At 39.7% G+C, this 27752-nt stretch overlaps 1 protein-coding gene across 14 annotated transcripts in view; it reads right to left on the bottom strand.

Moving 5' to 3' along the window:
• The window catches only part of PIK3R3 (phosphoinositide-3-kinase regulatory subunit 3), a 138314-nt gene that overhangs the window by 29149 nt on the left and 81413 nt on the right, over positions 1-27752 (bottom strand). For 12 of the 14 annotated variants that reach the window (XM_077981228.1, XM_015138431.3, XM_077981576.1 and 9 more), the window contains 2 exon segments: positions 13809-13917; positions 10068-10166 (listed from right to left, as the gene is read on the bottom strand). The exons of 1 other annotated variant lie outside the window; for it this stretch is intronic. In XM_077981228.1, the coding sequence (XP_077837354.1) occupies positions 10068-10166; positions 13809-13891 (182 nt within the window). In that variant the 5' untranslated portion in view covers positions 13892-13917. 14 annotated transcript variants of the gene reach the window in all.

Here is a 27752-nt window from a genome sequence, read left to right as displayed (position 1 = left end):
AGGCACTGGGATTTGTAAAAGGTCGAACGCAATAAGATTGACCCTATAAGCTGATTAAAACAATGTTTAGGTCAGTTTTTAGATGGATGATAATTTCTATTAAATGTACATCAGAAGGACCATCTAATCATATACAGTTACTACAAATGTGTACACTCACACATACAATAACTGCAAGCTGGCCTCTCTGTTAAAGTTAAAAGGCATTCATTCATTTAAAATGATGTGCTGAATATCTATGTGCCAGGAATTACATAACACACTACAGATACATGATAAACAAGTCAGATACAGTCCATGCTCTCGTGGAGCTTCCAGTTTAACAGCACAAGGAACATATCTCTGTCTTTCAGTTTATTAAGGAAGATAACAAATTTCTCAAGATAGAACACAAAAATAAACAACTAAATATACCAAATGGTAATAAGTCTATTGGGGAAAAAAAAACAAAGCAGAGTAAAGGGAAAGGAGTTCTTGTGGTGGAGGATTGTTTGTATTGCTCAAGAAAAATCTCTGTGTTCAGCTGATATTTGAACAGAGTTCTAAGTGAAGTGAGGCAGCTAGTACAGCAGACATGTATGGGAAGTGTCCTAGAGAGAGGTGCGGTAAGGGCATGCTTGGCATGTTCAAGGAACAGCAAGGAGGCCAGTGATGCTGGGTCTGAACGAGCAAGAGGGAGAGTAATAGGAGACTGGGTAAGAGATGTAAAAGGAGCTTAGATTATGTAATAACAGTCTGTAGATTACTGTAAGGGCTTGAGCTTTTACTGAGTGAGATGGGAGGCACAAAAGGGTTTTCAGTAGAACCATGTAATCTATCTTGCGGTTTAAAAGGCTCACTCTAGCTGCTGGGTTGAGAAAAGACTGTTCAAAGGGGGCAGCGGTATAAGTGGAAATATCACTTGTGAAACTTTTATAATAATCTAGGCAAGGCATGATGGTGTCTTGGATGAGGGTAGCAGCAGTACAGGTCATGAGAAATAGTGAGATTTTTAATATATTTTGAAGACAGAGCTGACAGGATTTGCTGATGGCTTGGATACGAATATGACAGAGAGACAAGATAAAGATGATTTCAAGGTTTATATCATAAGCAATCAGAAGAATGGAATTGTCATTTATTGACATGAAGAAAGCTATTTTAAAAGAATGGGTTTAGACCAGGCACAGTGGCTCACACCTGTAATCTCAGCACTTTGGGAGGCCGAGGCGGGCAGATCACTTGAGGTCGAGAGTTCGAGACCAGCCTGACCAACACAGTAAAACCCCGTCTCTACTAAAATACAAAAATTAGCCTGGCGTGGTAGAGGGCACCTGGAATTCCAGCTATTCAGGAGCCTGAGGCAGAAGAATCACTTGAACCCAGGAGGCAGAGGTTGCAGTGAGCTGAGATCATGCCACTGCACTCCAGCCAAGGTTACAGAGTAAGACGTCATCTCAAAAAAAAAAAAAAAAAAAAAAGAAAGAAAGAATATGTTTAAAGGTGGAAAAAGTTTGGTTTTAGACACTTTAAGTTTGAGATGCCTACTAAACATTCAAAAGCAGATGATCCAGCAGCCTACTTAAAGAATCTAAAGTTCAGGAGAAAGGTCTGGGCTAAAAACAGAAATTCAGGAGTTGCCAGCCGATAGATGTTATTTGAAGGTGAGTATAGCTGGACAGAAGAAGATGTCCAAGGACTAAGAACTGGGGTATGCCAATGTTTAGTGGTCAGAGACACGGAAGGAAGAACCAGCAAAGGAAACCAAAAGGGAGCAATTAATGAAGTAAGAGGAGAACTAAGAGTGTGATATCCTAAAAACCAACACGTACAAAAGCATTTCAACAAAGAGAAAATTATCAACCAAGTCCAATGATAATTAGGTTTGGCAAAGCAGGTATCACTAAATGAACTGACTAAATGGTTTCAGTGAAATGGTAAGGATAGAACCCTGACTGGAATGGATTCAAGAAAATGAAAGAAGATAAAGAAGACATGCCCATAGGCAAGTGTCTCGAGGAATACTGCTGTAAATAAGGGCAGAGAAATAGAGAAGTAGCTAGAAAGAGATATAGGGTCAATTATTTACTATTCTTAAATGGGAGATAATAGAGTATATTTATATGCTGATGGGGAAGACTCAACAGAGAGACAAAAATTGTTGATCCAAAAAAGAGGACAAGATAGTTCCTAGAGTGATGTCCTTGAGTAGATTAGAGGGATGGGATGGGATCCAGTCCACAAACAGAGAAGCAGACCCTGGACAAGGACACGAACAGTCATCCACTGGAACAGAAAAGCGGCAGACTATTCACATTAATGTGTAAATATGTTGACAGCTGTGGTAACAGGAGCATGAAGGAGTTCTCGTCTGACTGTGTCCACATTATCAGTGATATTAAAAGCAAGTTCTTTAGTTAAAAGTGGGAAGAACGGTTGTCCTTTAAAAGAGAAAAAAAAGAACATGTGAAATTGTCATTTAGGAAAGTGACGGGGAAGCAGGATGAATGCATTGTGGAAATGCAGAAGTTAAGCTGGGCAGTTTTAAAGGTCACTTAAGGTTAGTGGTCATAATTAATGTGAGACCAGTCCATGTGGTCACATCCCTTTCTCCACATTCAGCAGCTCAAGTATAAGCAAGGACTAGGTGGAGAATTGAATTCACGTGTTGGAATTTAGTCTCGTGACTATACTGGAGGAAGAGGAGCAAGTTTAAGAATGTATTCACATGGGTAATTTTAATAATAATGTACTATGGACTCTAAGCAGAGATGAGAGAAGGAACGAAGGAATTGAAGGTCATGTCTTTATCATGATAGTCCTCCTTGCATCTCAGCACCTAGTCCAATGTCTGGCAGATAGCAGATTCTTAAAGATTTGTTAAGTATCCAGATTTTCTACAACAAATACTATTTACCAATTTAAAAAATAAGAGTTATTGAACTGAAAAATCTCTATTTCCTCACTACCTACTACTCTCTGCATTCTGGTTTCACTCTCATTCCTCTCACTTGAGAGTCACCAATGACTGAACAAATTCAGACTCTGTCCCCTTCCTTTATCCCAGGTCTTCCTTCTCCCTCACTCTCTGCCTTCTTTATTTCATCCTTCCATAACTTTGATGAAATTATTATTTTCTTTCAACCTCTCAAACCACTCTTCCTGTCTCCTCCCTGACCCCAGTTATTCCCTAAAAAAAAATTTTGCCTTCAGCCTCCACCTTTTTAAATTTTGTATATTTTTTCCATAAAAAATCCCATTTACTCTATGCATATGGTAGCTTGACTCTTTCTCTGGCCCTATACTCTTTCCTAAGCATTAAACTACATTTCTAGCTATATCCTAGATACATTTCTACCTTGCAGTTCTGGAGCAGCTAGAAGTCAACATTTATCCCCGCGGTGGCTCATGCCCGTAATCCCAGCACTTCGGGAGGCAGAGGCGGGTGGATCACCTGAGGTCAGGAGTTCAAGACCAGCCTGGCCAACATGGTGAAACACTGCCTCTACCAAAAATACAAAAATTAGCTGGGGGTGGTGGCACACAACTGTAATCCCAGCTACTCAGGAGGCTGAGGCAGGAGAATCGCTTGAACCTGGGAGGCAGAGGTTGCAATGAGCCAAGATCGCACCATTACACTCTAGCCTGGGCAACAGAGCAAGACTCTGTCTCAAAAAGAATATATATATATATATAGCCGGATCACAATTTCCCTGCCGAAAAAATGCAGTGGTTCTCCCCACCTACCTACAACATTAAATACAAACTCCCAAGTTCTGGAATTCAAGGCCCTCTTAAACATGACCCCTTTCCAACCTCCTATCCCCCGCCACTTCTTCTTTACAAACTTTATCTTTTAGCCAAATAGGACTACATCTCACAGAAAGCAGCTATAAAATCTCACCTCCATATATTTGCTCCTATTGTTATCTATTCCTGCTACTCCCCTCCCACTCTCTCCATGTCCAAACCTATCCCCTTCTTCAAGATATTCTGCAAATATGATCTCTTCCATGAAGGTCAGTTTTCTACATTCTTTTAACAAAGATATCTCTTTTCTTCCTTTCAGCCTCCAAAGCATATTGTGTGAAGCTCTCCTGCTATTAAACTTTCACTCAAAGCCATTTTCTCATTCCCTTTGTCCTCACTAGATTATACATTCCCTGAGACAAAAGTTTTAACTCATTGTTAAATACCCTGCAGAGTGATTAGCACTCAGTTGTAAGTATTTATTAAATTGACTTAAGATCATCACTCTTCTGCCTTCCAAAAATCTATCAAGGCCTAGCTCAACTGTCATTTCCTGTGAGAAACTTTGTCTTTCTCTAATTCTTTCATTCAAACATTTACACAACACCTATCAAACACCTACTGTATGTCAGACCTTGTGATAGATACATGAAAACTTTCAAACATTCTTGCTAATGCTATCAAGTGATGAATGGATAAACAAAATGTAGTATATACATATAGCAGACTATTATTCAACCTTAAAAGGAATGAAATTCCACAACTTAGTGTGGGATTAAAACCATTTTCCAGAAAAATAAGCAGCATATTCTTCTATTAAATAAGTATTTATAGGCTGGGCATGGTGGCTCATACCTGTAATCTCAGGACTAGGGAGGCCAAGGTGGGAGGATCACTTGAGACCCATAGTGTGAGACCAGCCTGTGCAACATAGTGTGACCTCATCTCTACAAAGAAATTTTCACAAAATTAGCTGCCAGGCATGGTGGCACACCCCTGTAGTCTTAGCTACTTGGGAGGCTGAGGCAGGAGGATCACTTGAGCTCAGGAGTTCAAGCCTTCAGTGAGCTATGATCACATCACTGTACTCTAGCCTGGATGACAGAGAGAGACCCTGTCTAAAAAATACAAATAGAAATATATATATATACATGTATGTGTATATATATATATATATAAATACACACACACACACACTTATTAGACATCCATTCTCTAATGCTTACCCATTATCAGGCACTAATCTAGACACTGGAGATATAGCAATGATAAAACGAAATCCCCAACCTCAGGGAATTTAAATTGTAGTAGGCCAAGACAGACTAGGTGAGAAGGGAGAAGAAAATAGACAGTGAGCTGCCCACACAGCGAATTAGTCAATGCCATAGGTCTACATGAGTCAGAGTATTCTGACTGTTGCTTTGCTTCTGCTGTCCATTATGATAACCATGTCCACCTTGCCTTGTAAACTGAGTCCCTTCACTTGGCCTCTGCTACCCTGGGATCCAGTTATTCCCACTGCATTTAAATTTTTCCATTGACCGACTGCAGTTCCCATTTTAAGGTCCGGCCTACAGAGAAGGGCAATCATGGCATTTAGGGATGATGGGGTTCTCCTCACAAATCTGTTTCTCAGAGTACTGCTGAAAAGCATGTGGTCTGGACCCACCCAGTGTGAATAAGTAGATTTTAAATGACAAATCCACTCTAGCAACCCAGTCTCCTCCCTAAGCCTTTGAATCTCTTCCTCTGTGTTAACCAAGGTAGATCAGACACCTCCAGCTGGCTCACAGTAGGCCATCTTTTCATCCATGTTTCAGCCAACTAACCAAATAAACTGTTGCCTTTTCTTTTTTTTGAGACAGAGTCTTGCTCTGTCACCCAGGCCAGAGTGCAGTGGCGTGATCTTGGCTCACTGCAACCGCCACCTCCTGGGTTCAAGTGATTCCTCTGCCTCAGCCTCCCAAGTAGCTGGGACTACAGGCACATGCCACCACATTCAGCCAATTTTTTTTTCCAGTATTTTTAGTACAGACAGGGTTTCGTCGCATTTTGGCCAGGCTGGTCTTGAACTCCTGACCTCGTGATCTGCCCACTTTGGTCTCCCAAAGTGCTGGAATTATAGGCGTGAGCCACCATGCCTGGCCAACTGTTGCCTTTTCTAACTCCCTGAGCTGCAACATTAAATGCAGAATGTGTTTGGTGGGCCAATAACAATAAATTCAGCCAGGCGCGGTGGCTCATGCCTGTAATCCCAACACTTTGGGAGGCCGAGGCAGGTGGATCACAAGGTCAGGAGATCAACAGCATCCTGGCTAACACAGGTGAAACCCCATCTCTACTAAAAATATAAAAAATTAGCCAGGCGTAGTGGCAGGTGCCTGTAGTACCAACTACTCGGGAGGCTGAGGCAGGAGAATGGCGGGAACCCAGGAGGCGGAGCTTGCAGTGAGCCGAGATTGCGCCACTGCACTCCAGCCTGGGCGACAGAGCGAGACTCCATCTCAAAAAAAAAAACACAATAAATTCAGCCTGACTCAAGTTTATGTTCCTTCCATCATTATCTCACACCCTAAATATCTATTCCCATACCTGTTTTCCAGATTTCTGCTTGTATAAATTAGAAAACTCAAGTAGCTTTTTTAGCACATAGCACATCTCCTCATGGGTAAAACTTTGTACCTCATCTTTAGGGGCTGCTGGGACTCAAGTCTAGCTATAGGTCTAGAAGCAAAGAGGGGTGGTGGGCATGGGTCCTGAGAAGACTCAGCATCCTCTTGCTTAGCAGTTGCCTCCAGGAAGGTCATTACAGTTTCCTCAAGCAATGCAAAGTCAATCCCCTCAGACAAAGGTGGAAAGGCCAGTGTAAGGGGGATGCTGTTACTGGGGGAGGGAGGCCATTTCTACTGGCAAACAAGACTCATCAGAATTTAGGAGCTCAATGTCCCCAACCTCATCAGGGTCTTCCCACACATCCCCATCCAAATGTATAGAATTCCATTCTTTCCCAACCAATGCTCTCATTTTAACAGCAGACACCTTACAAGGCTGAGATTTCAACTTTGATTGTAATTCAGCTAATCACATGATGAGAGCATGTGTTTGATTTTTTGCAATTTCAGACCTGTGGAAACAGAAGAGAAGACTCTGACTTAGGGCATACTTAGAAGTTCTTGGGCTATTTATGGCAGAGCTGGGGCCAGGAAATCAAAACCCTGAGCTCACCCTTTTCTTTCATCACTTTGTCTGGCAACATTAGAAAACCTTGGTTTTCTACAAATGTTTGACAGTATCAAATACAGGGTTGCCAAGTTCCTTGGCTCTTACAGGTGGTAAATTAGAAGTATCAAGTGTAGATTTTTTGCATATCTCTATATAAACAGTTCACACTATGGACTATCAGTGCTCTCTGTACTATTTATTAGAAGTAGGGTCCTTAGCATTTTTAAGTCTCATCAAATTAGAGAGCCAATTCTGGGAACCCCAAAACTAATTAAGGAAACTCATCCTTAAAATTATCTTCCTCAGGCTGGGCGCAGTGGCTCACACCTGTAATCCCAGCATTGGAAGGTTGAGGCAGGAGGACTGCTTGAGCCCAGGAGTTTTGAGACCAGCCTGGGCAACACATGGAGACTCGATTCTATAAAAAATAAAAAACACAAAAATTAGCTGGGTGTGGTGGCATGCACCTTTGGTCCCAGCTACTCATGAGGCTGAGGTAGGAGGATCACTTAGGCCTGGGAGGTTAAGGCTGCAGTGAGCCATGATCATGCTACTGCACTCCAGCCAGGGAGAAAGAGCAAGAACCTGTCTCCAAAAAAAAAAAAAACTAGAATCATTCCTGGTACCAAATCTGTGTTAATCAGAGTTCTCCAGAGAGACAGAACCAATAGGAGAGAGAGAAAGATAAATATGAGGGGATTTATCAGGGGAACTGGCTCACATGATTATGGAGGCTGAGAAGTCCCATTACAGGCCATCTGCAAGCTGGGATGCCAGTAGTGTGGCTCAGTCCAAGTCCTCAAGCCTCAGAACCCAGGAAACCAATGGTGTTAACTCTCAGTCCAAGATGGAAGGCCATAGGGGGTAGGGAGTATTGGTATACATCCTGGAGTCCAAAGGCTGGAGTTCTGATTTCCAAGGACAGAATAAGAGTGTGCTCTAGCTCCAAGACAGAGAGAGGTAAAATTCTTTTTTCTTTCTTTTTGTTCTATCCTCAGCCAATTGGATGGTGCTTACTCACATTGAGGGGCGATCTTCCTTACTCAATCCACTGACTCAAATGCTAATCTGCTCAGGAAATATCCTCATAGACACATCCAAAATAATGCTTTACCAGTTCTCTAGGTATTCCTTAATCCAGCCAAATTGACACCTAAAATTAATCATCACATATATTAAGGCGATGGGACAGACAAGCTCGCCTTAAGAGAATGAATACAGAGAAGAAAAGGAGGCCCAAGTCTGAGCCCTGGAACACTTAACATTTAGATATTGAGCAAAACAGCTTAAAGTTAGGAAGAAAATCAGGAAGGTGTGATGTCTTAACAGCCAAAACAATAAACTGCTTCTAAGAAGTGTCTATGACTAATGCTGCTAAGAGGTCAAGTAAGGTAAGAAGAGAAAAGTGGCCACTGGTTTAGGAGTCTCCATGGAGTGGTGGAGACGGAAGCCTGACTGGAGTAGAGGAATATTTGTGTTCAATGAATTATTGTAGAACACTGATTAGTCAGCACAATTCAGGTGCAAAGGTATTAATTTCTTTAGCTCTTTACCAGAAACTAAAATAGTGCCTCCAAATTTATGCCATATTTGCATAAAATATAGCATTATTTTTTCTAAAGATATTAGGCTGGAAAGGCAGCAAACAGCCAGATGAATCTGGATTTAAACTCTTCCTCTACCACTTTCTAACTATGAGACTTTAGGCAAGTTCCTTAACCATGTTAACCCTTAGTTACCTCATCTATAAAATGGGAATAGTAATAATACCTACCTCATAAGGTTGTTGTGAAGAATAAATGATATAATGCATGTAAAGGGCTTAGTACAAGAAAGTCAGTAAATGTTATTGTTAACTGTTATTTTCTTTTTGTTAAATAGTTCCTTTTTTAAAAAATCATAAGGCTTTATTGTAATTGGGCTACTTTAATTATTAAAATTAAATGTGGAAATTTCTTATGCAGTTTTCTTAACCTTTTAAAAATATGTGCAAATATAGGCTGGGCGCAGTGGCTCACGCCTGTAATCTCAGCACTTTGGGAGGCCGAGGCGGGTGGATCATGAGGTCAGGAGATCGAGACCATCCTGGCTAACACAGTGAAACCCCGTCTCTACTAAAAATACAAAAAATTAGCCAGGCGTAGTGGCGGGCGCCTGTAGTCCCAGCTACTCAGGAAGCTAAGGCAGGAGAATGGCATGAACCCGGGAGGTGGAGCTTGCAGTGAGCCGAGATTGTGCCACCGTACTCCAGCCTGGGCAACAAAGCGAGACTCCACCTCAAAAAAAAAAAAAAATGTGCAAATATAAAAAGTCATACATCCATCACTTAAAAGATGCTAATATGCCCATATGGAAAGCATGATACAGGCTGGGAACTGCTTTATCTTCAACATATCCTCATCAACCAAAATTATGTTGAGTTCTGCTTTCTAAAGTCTGCATTAAGGAAGATAAAAGGGTTATTCGAATGATAGATTCATTTTTACCCTTAGACTATGCCCGTGACGGCCGGATGCGGTGGCTCACGCCTGTAATCCCAGCACTTTGGGATGCCCAGGCAGGCGGATCACAAGGTCAGGAGATCGAGACCATCCTGGCTAACACGGTGAAACCCTGTCGCTACTAAAAAAAAATGCAAAAAAATCAGCCGGGCGTGGCGGCATGCGCCTGTAGTCCCAGCTGCTGGGGAGGCTGAAGCAGGAGAATGGCGTGAACCCAGGAGGCGGAGTTTGCAGTGAGCGGAGATCATGCCTCTACACTCCAGTTTGGGAGACAGAGCGAGACGCCGTCTCAAAAAAAAAAAAAAAAAAAAAAAAGAATATGCCCATATGCCCATGACATCTACGTACTTTATAAGGTCAACTGTATGCTTCTTACTCCCTTACATTTTGGGATTTTAGCCTTTTCATTTACTTTCTACATTTTTTTAAGTTGCCATTTTTATACAAAATGTTTAAATACTTAATATATAGAAAAAAGAATTAGCCAGACTGGAAATTATGTACATAAATGAAAATATGAAAAATTGTATAAAGATTTAAATACAGAAATATCTGTATACCCAGAATAAAAATAACATCAGTAGAGCACTAGCCAAAAGACTGAAAAGTACTTACCGCAAAGTCAAAGTATAATCTCCCTGCATTTTTGTTGAGGCATCTCGGACCAAGAAGGTCCCATCTGGCATATCCCGCAATTTGTCATTTACCTCCTCCCTGAAGAACAGAATTATAAGAAAAATGAAAAAATGTCAACACTGGTTGTCTTTACATGTTACTACTAAGGCTGCTTCGACAGTAGGTTATAGAATAATGGAGCCCTTTAGAGGTCATTTAGTTCTTCCCTGCATTAAATATGCTCTTTCTGTTTTGATTTTTGGTGGTAAGCAATCTACAGAAGAGCTATTTGATTTTTAAACTCTTCCAGATTTCAAATGTGTATAACAGATACTGTTTTCATCAAGCCTCTAGGGCTTCCTTAGGCAGGTCTGAACTTGTAAAGTTTCAGGAAAAAAACAGCGGCTGTTTAGAAGGTTATATTTAAGCAACAGTGGCAGCTGTTTCTGAACAGAAGGGGGAAAATTCACTAAGTTCATAACCTTTCAATAGGATTTTCTCCTAGTTTAAATTTGTCCCGATAACAAATTCCTTCTGTGTAGGAATTTAAGGAACACTTAAAGGAAATGGCAGGGCATAAAAGACCCTTGAATCATATTAGAACCATGTGATCTTAAAATAAAAAATAATAGACTGTTTTATTGTACAATATTAAAATAGAAATATTCTAATCAATTTTAAAATAAAATGGCTGGGTGCAGTGGCTCATGCCTATAATCTCAGCATTTTAGGAGGCTGAAGCAGAGAGGTCACTTGAGGTCATGAGTTCGAGACCAACCTGGCCAACATGATGAAACCCTGTATCTACTAAAAATACAAAATTAGCCAGACGTGGTGGCCGAGCAAGCGCCTATAGTCCCAGCTACTTGGGAGGCTGAGACAGGAGAATCACTTGAACCCGGGAGGCAGAGGTTGCAGTGGGCTGAGATTGCACCATTGCACTCTAGCCTAGGAGACTGAATGAGAATCTATCTCAAAAAAAAAAAAAAAAAAAAAAAAAAATTTTAATGAAATGCATTAAGTCCTCTTCAAAAAATTAAACACAGAATTACTTACCATATGACCTGGCAATTCCATTCCACTACTGGATATATACCCAAAATAACTGAAAGCAAGGACTGAGATATGTGTGCACTAATATTAACTGCAGCATTATTTACAACAGCTGTAAGTTAGAAACAATCCAAATGTCCAGATTGGATTAAATGGACAGAATGGATTAAAACAATATATAGCATACACATATAATAAGATATTAGCCTTAAGAAGGAATGAGGCCGGACGCGGTGGCTCAAGCCTGTAATCCCAGCACTTTGGGAGGCCAAGACGGGCGGATCACGAGGTCAGGAGATCGAGACCATCCTGGCTAACACGGTGAAACCCCGTCTCTACTGAAAAATACAAAAAACTAGCAGGGTGTGGTGGCGGGCGCCTGGAGTCCCAGCTACACAGGAGGCTGAGGCAGGAGAATGGCGTAAACCCGGGAGGCGGAGCTTGCAATGAGCTGAGATCACACCACTGCACTCCAGCCCGGGCGACAGAGCGAGACTCTGTCTCAAAAAAATAAATAAATAAATAAGGAATGAAATTCTGACACATGCTACAACATGAATGAACCTTGAAGATGTATGAAGAAAGTGAAATAAGCCAGTCACAAAAGGACAATTATTATATGATTACACTTATGCAAAGTACCTAGAACTGAATTCATAAGACAGAAAGCAGAATGGTGGTTGCCATGAGCTGAAGGAGGGAAGAATGGAAGGTTATTGTTTAATGGGTACAGAATTTCAGTTAGGGAAAATAAAAAAGTTCTGGAGATGGATGGTGATGATGGCTGCACAACAATGCAAATATACTCTTAAAACAGTTGAAACCGTAAGAGTAAAAAAAAATTAAATAAATACCATTTTGGTAGAGGAAGAGAACAGAGAAGAGAAAGGGATAGATAAGTGTGTTGAGGAATACAGCATCAACCTGGAAACTGATTTGACAGAAATGGATAAGCCTTTAAAAAGAAAATACATCTGAGACCCATTAAAGCAAAGTTTAACAAGAAAAAAATTTAATAAGAAAATACAATATTCAAATTAAATGTATATAATTCCCTCTTTGAGTTCAAAATTATCTAAAACCACACTTTACCCAGAAAACAAATCTGTCCTAGAGTCCTGTTTATCAAATTGGGGTGTGTAAAGAGACTGCATCAAATTCACCCAGGGAAGCTGTTAAATGCAGATTCCTGGGCTCCACCTCAATTGATTTTTGTGCATGCAAAGACTTTGGAATCACTGGCTTAGAGAAAGAAAGGTACAGAAATGTAAGTACCCACAAATATTTTTAATTCTAAAACACATGTAACTATCCTAAATGTCTAAGTGTCACTTATTTAGAAATCCATCCTCAATATATATAGTATTAGAAGTAATAATCACACTCATAATTTAAAGATTTTCAGCCAGGCACAGTGGCTGACACCTGTAATCCCAGCACTTTGTGAGGCCAAGGCAGGTGGATCACCATAGGTCAGGAGTTCGAGAACAGCCTGGCCAACATGGTGAATCCTTGTCTCTACTAAAAATACAAAAATTAGCAGGGCATAGTGACACATGACTATAATCCCAGCTACTCAGGAGGCTGAGGCAGGAGAATCACTTGAATCCAGCAGGCGGAAGTTGCAGTAAGCTGAGATCATGCCACTGCACTCCAGCCTGGGCAACAGAGTGAGACTCCATCTCAAAATAAATAAATAATGAAGATTTTCTTGTCATTTTTTCATGGGAAGAAAAGTGTTAAGACATTTATGAAATGTTCCCACACAAAATTTTTTACATGAGCATTTTTTCTGTTTTTTTTCGAGATAGTGTCTCACTCTGTCACCCAGGCTGGAGTGCAGTGGTACTATCTCAGCTTACTGCAACCTCCACCTCCCAGGTTCTAGGAATTCTCCTGCCTCAACCTCCCAAGTAGCTGGGATTACAGGCGCATGCCAACATGCTCGGCTAATTTTCTGTATTTTAGTAGAGACAGGGTTTCACCATGTTGCCCAAGCTGGTCTCGAACTCCTGAGCTCAGGCAATCCACCCGCCTCAGCCTCCCAAAGTGCTAGGATTATAGGTGTGAGCCACCGTACCTGGCCTAAAATGGTAATCTTTAAATAAAAATTAGTAGGGCACTACAATACTTTTTTTTTTTTTTAGATTTGGGGGGTCGGGGCCGGGAGCAGTGGCTCACGCCTGTAATCCCAGCACTTTGGGAGGCCAAGACGGGCGGATCACGAGGTCAGGAGATCAAGACCATCCTGGCGAACACGGTGAAACCCCGTCTCTACTAAAAATACAAAAAAATTAGCCGGGCGTGGTGGCAGGCGCCTGTAGTCCCAGCTTCCAGGGAGGCTGAGGCAGGAGAATGGCATGAACCCGGGAGGCGGCCGAGCTTGCAATGAGCGGAGATCGCGCCACTGCACTCCAGCCTGGGCGACAGAGCAAGACTCCGTCTCAAAAAAAAAAAAAAAAAAAGATTTGGGGGGTCTTACTCTGTTGCCCAGGCTAGAGTGCAACAGAGTGCTCTTTATAGCCTTGAACTCCTGGTATCACGTGCTTCTTCAGTCTCACCCTCCTGAGTTGCTGGGATTATAGGCGTAAGCCACCATGCCTGGCTTAAAATGGTTTACTTTACCTACTAATTCTCAAAAATGACTTTTTAAAAAACTGCATTCAATTACAGTAGCATTCTAGTTACCTTGAAATATCCCCCCAGTACCATTCTGCATCCTGAAGAGAAACAGAACTGTCCTTCATTCCATTTGTAACTGCTGAAGTCATTGGCTTAGGTGGCTTTGGTGGAAGAGCTAGAAGAGAAATGAATATTACTCTGTAGATGTAAATTATTTTTTGTTTTCTAATTTCCTCTGAAGCAGCTCACTAACCAAGGTATATTAAGATTCTAATAATTATCAATCAAATTGAGTATTATTTTATGTTAAATGTTAGCAACAGAAGGAATCCTTTTGATTGCCTAAAAAGTGAAAATGTCAAGATATTTGGTTTTTTCCTTCTTACGAAACACCGACTTCTAAGTCTGTACAACTTCATCATCTCTCAAAAGCCAACATGCAACCCCTTTCCAAACAACTCAGTCCAAAAGCCACTAAGTGACCAACGTACAACATGAGAATTATAGTTAATAATATTGTATTATATACTGGTAATCTGCCAAGTGAGTAAATTTTAGGTATTCTTACTACCAAAAACAAAAAAGGGTAACTATGAAATGATGGGTATGTTATTAATAATTTGCTCAACTGTAATAGAATGAAGCCTCTTATTTTGGACTGGAATTACAGCTACTGATATCAACTCATGAATTTCAATGTATATAAACATAAATATGTAAATGTCTGTACACAGCATACATATATTCCCTAGCTCTGTTCCCTGAGACAGAGATTCCCTAACCCCCGGGCCGCGGACTGGCACTGGTCCATGGCCTATCAGGAAAAGGGCCACACAGCAGGAAGTGAGCAGTGGGCGAGCGAGCATTACTGCCTGAGCTTCAGCATTAGATTCTCATAGAAGCACAAACCCTACTGTGAACTGCACATGCGAGAATCGAGGTTGTAATCGAACCTTTTGAAAATCGAGTTCTTTTGAAAATCGAACTAATGCCTGATGATCTGAGGTGGTACAGTTTCATCCTGAAACCAATACCCCCACCCCGACCCCACCCCAGCAATGAAACCGGTCCCTGGTGCCAAAAAGGTTGGGGACTGCTGCCCTGAGAGGTCCTGGGGGCAACAACACCCCAATATGTACACTGAGCACCTTGACCTTGCTTTCTAATACCATTCTCTACTAAAAGGAACCAGGGCTCTTTGAAGAAATGGCTGATTCCAGGGACAGAATAGAGCAAGTACCAAACGAGCCTGAACATCATCTTGTGCCAAAAAGGAAGGAAGTGCTCAAAGAATGGGAGAGGCTATGTTAAAAGAACAAAATGGTGAGCCTGAAGGGGCTGGCTCTCACTGACCAAATCTGGAACAGCTGGCCTATCAATACAAATAATAATAGTAAAGAAATATAACTCATTAAACAAAATAGGAATATATGTGTCCATGCAGATATAAATAAATAAATAAAAGAAACAAAGATCGATGAGGACCAAGATTACTATTATCTCAATATACTGTCCCACAAAATCCTAATTGCAAAAGGAAAAACAATAATAGTGAAAAAGCCTGGCAAATACCATCTTAATCAAGAATCAAGGTTAATATTAGAAATAATGGGGAAACTGTGGGCCCCAATACAATGCACTAGGAAGGATATAACATCACTTCTGTGACATCCCTGCCAAATACGCATAAACTGAATCTAATCATAAAGAAACATCAGACAAACCATGACTGAGGGGCATTCTACAAAATAACTGACCTGTAATCTTCAACAATGTACAGGTCATGAGGGTCAAGGAAAGACTGAGGAAATGTTTCAGATTGAAGAAGACGACTAAAGAATCCTGACAATTAAATGCAATGTGTAATTCTGGACTGGATCTTTTTTGCTATTAAGGACAACACTGGGACAATGGGCAAAACTTGAATGGGATCTGAGTATGACCATAGTAGTAATATAGCAATGTTAGTTTTCTGATTTTGATGGTTATATTGCGCTTCTGTAGGAAAATGTTCTTGTTTGTGGGAAATACACACAAACATGGTCATCATATGGCATCATGCTGACAACTTACTCTCAAATGATTCAAAAAAATTACGTTCTTTGAACTGTACTTGTAACTTTTTTGAGATTGTTTCTTTTTTCTTAATTTAATCAAAAAATTGTAAGCAATCTTGGGGGGAAGGAGAACAATGTGAATATTTTCCCCCAAACAGAAGTCCCTTAGTTGGCCGGGTGTAGTGGCTCACACCTGTAATCCAAGCACTTTGAGAGGCGGAGGCAGGCAGATCAACTTAGGTCAGGAGTTCGAGACCAGTCTGGCCAACATGATGAAACCCCATCTCTACTAAAAATACAAATATTAGCTGGGCATGGTGGTGCACACCTGTAATCCCAGCTACTCGGGAGGCTGAAGCAGGAGAATTGCTAGAACCCCGGAGGCAGAGGTTGCAGTGAGCCGAGATTGCACCACTGCACTCCAGCCTGGGAGACAGAGTGAGACTCTGTCTCAAAAATAAATAAATAAATAAAGTCCCTTAGTCAACTGATTTTCAACATGGGTGTCTCAATGGTGTCAAGATAATTCAATGAGGGAAAGAACAGTCTTTTTAACAAATTGTTCTGGAACAAGTGGATATCCACATGCAAAAAGAATGAAGTTGGATCCCTGCCTCACACCAAAATTAACTAAAAATGGATCAAAGACCTAAATGTCAAGACCTAAAACCATAAAATTCTTACAAGAAAAAATAGGCTTAAATATTTGTGACTTTATATTAGGTAATGGTTTCTTAAATATGACACTGAAAATAACAAACAAGAAAAAAATAGATCAACTGCATCAAAATTAAAAACTTCTGTACTCCAAAGGACATCATCAAGAAAGTGAAGAGACAACCTACAGGATGGGAGAATGTTTTTGTAAGTAGAACTGATAAAATATATTTTTGTAAATATTTGTAATTGTATCTGTAAATATATTTTTGTATGTGTATCTAGAATACATAAAAGACCTCTTTTAATTCAATAAAAGACAAATGACCCAATTAAATATGGGCAAAGGATCTGAATATATATTTCTCCAAAAGACAAACAAGTAGCCAATAAGCACATGAAAAGATACTGAACATAATCAGCCAACAGAGAAATGCAAATCAAAACCACAGTGAAATACCACTTCACACCCACTAGGATGACTATAATCAAAAAGACAGATAATAACAAGTGTTGGTGAGGATGTGGAGAAATTGAAATACTCATAGACTGCTGGTGGGAATGTAAAATGATGCAGCTGCTTGGAAAACAGTCTGGCTTCCTCAAAAGGCTAAATGCAGAGTTGCCCAGCAATTTCACTCTTACATATACCCAAGAAAAAAGAAACGTGTATCTACACAAGAACTTGTACAGGAATGTTCATAGTAGCATTATTTATAATGGCCCAAAAATGGAAAACAACCCAAATATCTATCAACAGATGAACAGATAAATAAAATGAGGTATATGTCCATACAACAGATTATTCGGCAATAGAAAGGAATGAGGTACTGATATATTACAACATGGACGAATCTGAAAACATTTTGCTGAGTGAAAGAAGCCTGTCATGAAAGGCCAAATATTATACAATCCCATTGTCCATAGGCAAATCTATAGAGATAGAAAGTAGATCAATGGTTGGCTAGGACTGGGGAGTAAAGGGGGAAATAGGGAGTGACTGCTATATGAAGGATTTCTTTCAGGGTAATGAAAATATTCCAAAATTGACTATCATGATGGTTGTACAACTTTGTGAAGATACTAAAAAATCACTGAATTATACAATGTGGGTAAACTGCCTGGCATGTGAATTATATATCAATAAAGCTGTTTTAAAATAAATAAATATCAGACTTCTGAAATTACTAGATGGGGGTGGATTTGCTATAATCCACACTTTTTTTCGAAGTAGCTAAATAACCATCTTGTTTGAAAAGGATTTTATGTGAATTATAAAAGTAGCTACAGTTTGAACTATAACTTAGCAAAACTTATAATTCTTCTACTTACTTAACACAAGGATTAACAGTGTAAACTTGTGCTATACAAAGCACTGCACTATAGTATGAAAAGGTACAAAGATAAGGTGTTCCCTGCACTCAAAAGAACAAATCCAGAGAGAATGACACACAGAAACACCTAACTATAATACTCATCAGAATGCAGTAAAAAGCAAATTGTAATGGAAACCCAGCAAAAGGAGTAATTGATCCCCTCTAGGGAAACTTTAAGGTCAAACACTAAGCTTCTCAAATCTAGTCCTTAGTGATTTGAGTACATGATCAACAGAGCCCAAGAACCAATGTGCTTCATTGTATCAGCAGGTGGGTTACATTCTAATCACCTTCAAATGGAGTTATGGAGACTTTTCTACATCCCTTCACTGGAGGAGCTCTATATTGAGATGAGTTGAGTTGACCAGACTGCATGAGGAAGCTGCTATTTATGGATAATGATAGTTCACAGATAGCTCTACCACCAACAAACATGTAATGACCATTTCACATCTATTACAGAGGGCTGCCTCCTTGTATCTTGCTGTTCTCAACTACAGAAATGTAAGAAGAATGAAATTTTTATAAAGGCAGTTGCTACATGAGGTTGCTAAAAGAATACAATCATAAGGTCTGAACTGAATGCAATACTGGCCTATTTCTACATTCCTACTATCTATCATCACTCCACACAGACATAGGCAAATATGTACTGAACACCTCCTATGTTCCAGAAGCTGTGAACATAGCAATGAACTAGATTAGATATATATAGTCTCCATACATATGGACTTTATAATCCAAAGGATAAATTTCAAGATAATTCATTGTTCCTAAAATTGTGAATACACTCAAATGTAGCTCTATCAAACTAAACTGAATCTTCAATCTAAATGTTTCGCCTTTCATTGGGAGTTATACCTGATGTAAATGACGAGTTGATGGGTGCTGACAAGTTGATGGGTGCAGCACACCAACATGGCACAAGTATACATATGTAACAAACCTGCCCGTTATGCACATGTACCCTAGAACTTAAAGTATAATAATAATAATAATAAAAAAATAAAGAAAAAAAGGAAAAATAAATAAATAAATAAAATAAGCATCACATTAAAAAAAAAAAATGTTTTGCCTTCTCTGAGAGTTGTTCCCCACACTCCCATGTAGATTGTAGAATATACTGGGCAAATGTGAATAAAAATTTATCTCATAATAACCTCCTAATTGCATTAAGATAAGCAGATTTATATTTATCTTGTGATATTATAAATAAAGGTAAAATAATTCCAAATCATTAAGCTTTTAAGTAGTTCAAAAGGACTATCTTGAGGGAAAAACTGATTAGGATACACTAGTCATCTTTTCAACTCCTTGACAAAGTAGTTCTTGCATGAGGTGAGCACTGCAATGCTGAGTGATAAGTTAAGTGCACCTAACCAAATACCTTCTGAAATGAGTATCCATAAAATATATAGCACTTCTATTTCTATCTAGCAGACAATGAAAAATATTTATCTTTCCATTTTTAGAAACTATATTACAAGTTTGGGGTTTTTTTTTAAATTGTGAGACAGCGTCTCATTACGTTACCCAAGCTGGTCTCGATCTCCTGGCCTCAAGTAATCCTTCCGCCTTGGCCTCCCAAAGTGCTGGGATTATAGGCATGGGCCACTCATGCCTGGCCTATATTACAAGTTTTTAAATATTAGCAATGCAGAAAGATATTTTCAATTCAGTTTTAATACATAGCTATATGAAGAAACATATAGACATATAGGTGTTTTAAGTGTGTGTGTATGTGTGCATATGGATATATATGCACAGAAACATATGAAGAACACACAAACTGTTAATAGTGAATACAATAGGGACCAGGAACAGCAGAGAACACTGTATGTATGTATGTATGTATATTGTGTATGTTTTATATGTTTTAACACAAAAATGGTGCCAGGTGCAGTGGTGTGCACCTATAGTCCCAGCTACTTGGAGGCTGAGATGGGAGGATTGCTTGAAGCCAGTTCAAACCCACAGTGTGCTATGATCACACATGTAAATGGCCACTGCACTCCAACTCATAATCCCTGCACTTTGGGAGGTTGAGGCAGGTGGATCACCTGAGGTCAGGAGTTTGAGACCAGCCTGGCCAACATGGTGAAACCCTGTCTCTACTAAAAATACAAAAATTAGCTGAGTGTGGTGGCGGGCACCTGTAATCCCAGTTACTTGGGAGGCTGAGGCAGGAGAATCACCTGACCCTGGGAGGCAGAGGTTACAGTGAGCCGAGATCGTGCCATTACACTCCAGTCTAGGCAACAAAGTGAGACTCTGTCTTAACAAAAAAAAAAAAAAAAAAAGCAACCTGATTCACACCACTATACTCTGGGAAGGCCAGGAATTGGAAGCACAATGCATCTCTGAAGGGAGGATTGAGTCATGTGGCCAGAAACAGAAGAGTTGGCTGACAATCTATAGAAAGAGCAGTTAAGTCCTCAATTCTCTTCCCCACCTGCCCAAGCAACCAGGCAACTACCCCTCCTCCACCCTAGACAAAGGTTGCCTGTCAACTCACCAGTACAGAGAAACAATTAGAAAGGCTCTGGACTCTTCATCCATGTCCCTACAAAGGACATAAACCATCATTCTGAGCAAACTATCGCAAGAACAGAAAACCAAACACCGCATGTTCTCACTCATAGGTGGGAACTGAATAATGAGAACACTTGGACACAGGGTGGGGAACATCATACACTGGGGCCTGTTGTGGGGTGGGGGGATGGGGGAGGGATAGCATTAGGAGATATACCTAATGTAAATGACAAGTTGATGGGTGCAGCACACCAACATGGCACATGTATACATATGTAACAAACCTGCACATGCACATGTACCCTAGAACTTAAAGCATAATAATAATAAAAAAGAAAGATACAGCATGCTCAGTGCTGTGTTTTAGAATGTTTAAAAAAAAAAAAAAGAAAAGAAAAGAAAAGAAAGGCTCTGGACTCAGGGAACACCAAGCTCAGCTGAGAATAGGTAGAGACGGGGTCTCACTGTATTGCCAAGGGTGGTCTCGAATTCCTGGGCTCAAATGATCTTCCTGCCTTGGCTTCCCAAACTGCTGGGAGTACAGGTGTGAGCCACCACACCTAGCAGGTATTCATCATCTTATCACTTCTCAGTGAAGGCCTCCAGTTAACAAGTTCCTGCCCACTCACATGGAGCTTCAACATGGATGAACATTGAAAATATTACGCTAAGTGAAATAAGCAAGTCACAAAAAGACAAGTATTATGATTCTTCTTACATGAGGCTACTAAAGTGTCAAATCCGTAGAGACAGAAAGTAGAATGCTATTGACCAAGGGCTGAGGGGAGGATGGAATGGAAGTTAGTATTTAATGGGTACAGAGTTTCAGCTGAGGAAGATGAAAAAGTTCTGGAGGTGGATGGTGGTGATGGTTGCACAACAGTATGAATGTACTTAAAGCCACAGAATTTAAACATTTTAAAATGGTTAAAAACAGCTGAGTGTGATGGCTCACGCCTACAGTCTCAGCATTCTGGGAAGCCAAGGCAGGTGTATTGCTTGAGCCCAAGAGTTCGAGACCAGCCTGGGCAACAGAGCAAGATCCCATCTCTAAAGTAAATAAATAAATACTTTAAAAGAAATAGATCAAATGGTTAAAATGATAAATTACATGTACATATATTTACCACAACTTAAAATTTAAAAAAACACCAGACATTTGAGGAAAGCCATTACATTAAAGAAGACCAAAACAAGAAGAAACTTGGGAGTAACCAGAGAATTCAAGGGAAAAAAAACTTCACAGACACACAAAAACAGCATATCTCAGATATATAAAAGGAAAGACTGCATCTATGAAAGACAAACAAGATCTATACTAAAGTAACATTCAAAGAACAAAAGCCTTTATATATTAAAATTATTATAGAAAATTTTTTAAGTCAGTTCACAATCTGGCAGGTAAAGCTGAAATCTCCCAGGAAGTGGAACAAAAAGAGAAAGTAATGAAAAAATAGGGGAAAGATAAGAGAATCAGAGGATCAACTCAGAAGATCCAGCATCAAACTAACAGAAGTTCCAGAAAGCAGGAAGAGAAATCTTTAAAATAAGAAAAAAATTTTAAGAACTGAAGGACACACATTTCCTGAATAAAAATGCCCACAGAGTATGCCACATAATGAATGAAAAAGATCCACATCAAGATACACCCCTGTGGAATTTCACAACACTGGGGGGAAAAGAGAAGGTCCTAAAATCTATCACAAGGACCAAAAAAAAAAAAAAGTCACAAAGGACTAAAGAATGTCTTTGGGTTGCTCAACAACACTGGAGACTAGCAACACTGAAGATAAACCTTCCAAATCTGAGGGAAAATGATTTTTTCAAGCTAGAATGATATATCCTGCCAAATTATCAATTACACATGATGGTAGAATAGATATTTTCAGATATACAAGATCTCAACCAATTCATCTCTCAGCAACCCTTCTTAGGAAGCTACTGAATGATGTGCTCCACCAAAATGAAGAAATAAACTAGGAAAGCAGGTGGTATAAAATGCAGGAAAATGGATGCCAACACCGGAGAGAAGCAATGGCAATGCCCAGCATAATGCTGAATGCAGTACCAGGATGACAGCTGAAAACAGTTAGAATTCAAACAGGAAGATGAAGGGCAGTTTAGAGGGTATGTTTAAGAAAAGAATGGAAATAGTAAATTATCTGATGTTTAACCATACTGTGATGAATTTTATGGTTCGGTCATACGGTTCTGTCAGAATCATACAATTCTGTCTTTAAATTTATATATATAAAAAAAAGGAAATGTGGCCAGGTATGGTGGCTCACACCTGTAATCCCAGCACTTTGAGAGGCCGAGGCAGGTAGATCACAAGGTCAGGAGTTCGAGACCAGTCTGGCCAATATGGTGAAACCCCATCTCTACTAAAAATGTATAAAAAATTAGCCAAATACGGTGCCATGCACCTGTAGTCCCAGCTACTTGGGAGGCTGAGGCAGGAGAATAGCTTGAACCCAGGAGGTGGAGGTTGCACTGAACCAAGATCGCGCCACTGCACTCCAGCCTAGGCGACAGAGTGAGACTCCGTCTCAAAAAAAAAAAAAAAAAAGAAAGGATGCAATCATAATATACTAATGGCTTAGCTGTGAACACTGCACGTAATAATAGTGTAAATATTGGAAGATAATTTAAGAAAGTTATAATTGTGATATAAATACACTGGAAAATGCATAGAAGGAAACAGTGTATGGCACAAGAGAATAAGAGAAGTAAATCGCTATCTTTCTTAGAAGGAATAAATGACATCAAAAGGTGAAAAATTATAAATAGCAGTATTACCATATTACAAAAAATAGGGAGGTAAACACCAGAAGAAAAGGCCAGAAGAGTTAAGTGTTGCCCCTGGGGGCTAGAAAGTGGCAGAAGAGAGGGTAGGACAGGCAACTGATGATTTTGTACTATAAACCTTGTAGTACTTTTTGACTTTTTAAACTATAAACCCATATTGCTTTAAGATAAAAATCAAAAGAAACCTAGCGTTTCTTCTGATTCTACCACTTAAACTAGACTTGGTAAATTATCTCACCTGTCTGAGCCTTAAGTTCCATGCTATGTTGAATCCAACTTGTACAGGCTAGTGAGAGCTGATTGTTGTATTTTCAGGAATTTTGCAAGCTGCTATTCTATACACTTTTTTTTTTTGAGATGGAGTCTCCCTCTATTGCCCAGGATGGAGTGCAGTGGTGCAATCTCAGCTCACTGCAACCTCCACCTCCTAGGTTCAGGCGATTCTCCTCCCTCAGCCTCCCGGGTAGCTGGAACTACAGGCACATGCCACCATGCCTGGCTAGTTTTTTTTGTATTTTTAGTAAAGACAGGGTTTCACCATACTGGTCAGGCTGGTGTCGAACTCCTGACCTCATGATCCGCCTGCCTTGGCCTCCCAAAGTGTTGGGATTACAGGTGTGAGCCACCGTGCCCAGCCTCTACACAGTCATTATTAAATACTAAATCATATAAGTTCACAATTAAATTATATTAAAAATAAAGTTTAAAAATGCTTAAACCTCATTACTTCATTAATACTGTATTTATGCTTTTAAGAAACATCTATTGTATTTATATAATGGAAATACTGTGTGCTACTGAGGATTTCTTTCAAATTCTGCATTCAGTATGTCAGTCACACTAGTAGATTGAAATCAGCCACAGTGGGAGTATTTATATTTTGGAAATCAGCAAATACTACAAATCAGAGAGCTTGATTTATTGTGGTATTGATGATTTGCCTGGGGTTAGCAAACTATGGCCCTCTGCCTGTTTTCCAAGGCGCAAAAAATAGTTTTTACTTTTTTTATTATTTTGAGATGAGGGTCTCACTATGTTGCCCAGGCTGGTCTCAAACTCCTGGGTTCAAGTCATCTTCTTGCCTCACCCTCCTGAGTAGCTGTGGAACTAAAGGCGTGCACCACTGTGACCAGCGTTTTTACTTTTTTTTTTTTTTTTTTTTTTTTTTTGAGACAGAGTCTCACTCTGTTACCCAGACTGGAGTGCAGTGGTACAATCTCGGCTTACTGCAACCTCCACCTCCCAGATTCAAGAGATTCTCCTGCCTCAGCCTCTCGAGCAGCTGGGACTACAGGCACGGGCTATCACACCCAGCTAATTTCTGTATTTGTAGTAAAGACAGGGTTTCCCCATGTTGGCCAGGCTGGTCTTGAACTCCTGACTTAAGTGATCCACCTGCCTTGGCCTCCCAAAGCGCTGGGATTACACGTATGAGCCACCACGCCTGGCCCGGTTTTACATTTTTAAATGGTTATAAACACACACACACACACACACACACACACACACACACGAAAGATCATTTGTGGCCTGCAAAGCCTAAAGTATTTACTATATGGCTCTTTACAGAAAAAATATGTCAATTCCAGATCTAGACTTAAGGAAATGATATAGAAAATATTAATTCATTGTAATAATCTCCACTCTTCTGAATTCTATGGCTGCAGCTTTAGTGCAACAAGCAAATTTGAGGGTATTCAAAACCAAATACATACAATCATACCTCAGTATCCTCATAGGATTAGTTCCAGGATCCCTGCAGTTACCAAAATCCAAGGATACTCAAGTCCATTTTATAAAATGACACAGTATTTGCATACAGCTTATGCACATCCTCCTATATACTTTAAGTCATCTCTAGATTACTTGTATCTAATACAATGTAAATGCTATGTAAAGAATTGTTATACTGTATTTTTATTTGTATTATTTTTGTTGTTATATTGTTAATTTTATTGGTTTTTTCACACACACCCTGTATCCACAGTTGTTTGTTATTTCAATTCGAGAATGCAGAATCTGTGAATAGGGAGGGCCCACCGCATTTCCTCACCTGTTCCTGTCCACCCTATCCTGATAAAAGGCACCACTATGCATTTGTCAAAACTCAAAGAACTGTACACCAAAGAGTATAAACTTTACTGTATGTAAATTTTAGAGTATTTTTTTAATCAGCTGTATGTATAACATCTTAAATGAAGATGCCTTAGCCCAACGGCCTACAGATTCTGATTCCATTGATCCAGAATGAGACCTGGGTAACTATGTTTTTTTAAAAAGGCAATTGGTAATTCTGATATAAAACTAGAATGAGAACCACATTCCTAACCCCACAAAGGTACTCCTTGACCTCTCTACTTTTTTTTTTTTTTTTTGAGACGGAGTCTCGCTCTGTCGCCCAGGCTGGAGTGCAGTAGTGCTATCTCGACTCACTGCCAACCTCCGCCTCCCAGGTTGAAGCGATTTTGCCTCAGCCTCCCGAGTTAGCTGGTACTACAGGCACGGGCCACCACACCCAGCTAATTTTTTGTATTTTTAGTAGAGACGGGATTTCACCGTGTTAGACAGGCTGGTCTCGATCTCCTGAACTCGTGATCCGCCCACCTTGCCCTCTCAAAGTGCTGGGATTACAGGAGTCAGCCACCACACTTGGCCCTCTCTCTACATCTTTACCACTTACTCCAGTAATCCCAGTTCTTTCACCTCAATGAGACCTCCAATTTACAGCAATGCTACCACTGTTCTTTCACCTCAGTAAGACCTCTAATTCCTCAAACTTAGTACTTTCTTTCTATCCCATACTGGTCTTCATTATCCCTCTCTCTCAACTAATACTATCGTCTCTTTTGCTCTCTTATCCTCCCACTGTACCTGTCTGGCAAGACCCCGACCATAGCTCAATCCGTTTTCATGCTTTTTCTGCTCTCTCTCTCTAGGCTAATAAAGAGGAAAAAAGTTACATCATCTTCAATTGGTTTCACTAATAATGGTCTCCAACCATAAGTGGACCCTCAAAACAATCCAAAAATCTTACCCTAAATTTACCTCCCTCCCATTCTTCACTACAAGCTATTTCAAACATCATATTCTACCTCCCTGAACCAGCCCTAAGTAACATATGTAGAACCAAAAATGGCAAACATAAAAGTATTATTCTTGTGTTAGGAAAAAGTCCCCAGAACTCCCAGCTTAATTAGCTGGTACTGGTAGTTTAGTATAACTAGAGATCATAAGCTAGCAGATCAGAATCTGCCTTTAAGTTTCATTAGGAAGAACTAGACACTATTACTAATTCATGTTTCTGTTTTGCAGTTAACTCATTTAAGCTATATTTTGGTCAATCAGCTGAAAAGAAATACTGTAAGGGATTTGCAATGCCCCCTAATATCTCCTTCTCTTTGTCAACTTCTCACATTTGCTTTCCAAAAAATTCTTAATATTTACCTTCCAAATAGTAAATGCGATCTCCTACACATATCTTTGACATGAAAATGCTCAGTTTAAGAAAAACGGTTCAGTCACATAAATCTTTGCTATATAGTATTGAGGGCATTTAAATACTAAGAACATAAATTATTCTGTTAAATGTTGTCAGCCAGGTGTGGTGGCTCATGCATGTAATCCTAGCACTTTGGGAGGCTGAGGTGGGCAGATCACTTGACTCCAGGAGGTTAAGACCAGCCTAGGCAAATTAGCCGAGCGTTGTGGCAGGTGCCTGTAATCCCAGCTATTTGAGAGGCTGAGGCAGGAGAATCGCTTGAACCCAGGAGGCAGAGTTTGCAGTGAGCCAAGATCATGCCACTGCACTCCAGTCTGGGTGACAGAGTGAGACTCCGTCTCAAAAAAAAAAAAAAAAAAAAAAAAAAAAAAAAAAAAAGACCAGCCTGGGCAACACATGGAGAAACTGTCTCTACAAAAAAATACAGCAATCAGCCGGGTATGGTGGTGTGTGCCTGTAGTCCCAGCTGTTTGGGAAGCTGAGGTGAGAGGATCACCTGAGCCCAGGAAGTCAAGGCTGCAGTGAACCAAGATTGTACCACTGCACTCCAACCTGGGCAACAGAGTGAGACCCTGTCTCAAAAAAAAACAAAAAAAAGTGTCGAAAATGAACAATGTTATCAAAGACACAAAACAAACCTAAAATATTCCATCAGATAATAAATTCTGACTATCTGTTAAAGAACCAAGAAACAAGAAAAAAATCCCAAAGATATCTATTTGTGATAACTAGATATTATAAAAGGTTCAAACTACAAAATAAAACAAAATAATTTCATAATACATATTTCCTAAAATTCACAAATCTATTTCATTTTAGAGGAACAAAAGATGAAGAGAATTAGAACTATCTTGGATGTTAGCATATAATCTTAGGTGCAGAATAATGCTTAGGAAAAAAAGACTAGTTAATCAAGCTAACCAAGGGGAAAACATTTATTTTAATTAAATCTTCAACTTTTTGAAAGCCTAAAAATAAAATTATGGAAACAGGAGGAGAGAGAAAAGACAAAAAACATTTCATCTTTCTAAAAGGGAAAAAACTGACAGCTTTTATCAAGTTCATTTTAAAAGACAATGAT

Source organism: Macaca mulatta, chromosome 1 (genome assembly GCF_049350105.2).
Source record: "Macaca mulatta isolate MMU2019108-1 chromosome 1, T2T-MMU8v2.0, whole genome shotgun sequence".
In the NCBI taxonomy this organism is placed as follows: Eukaryota; Metazoa; Chordata; class Mammalia; order Primates; family Cercopithecidae; genus Macaca; species Macaca mulatta.
The sequence above is the reverse complement of the archived record's forward strand: the minus strand, read 5'-3'. Positions and strand labels throughout refer to the sequence as shown.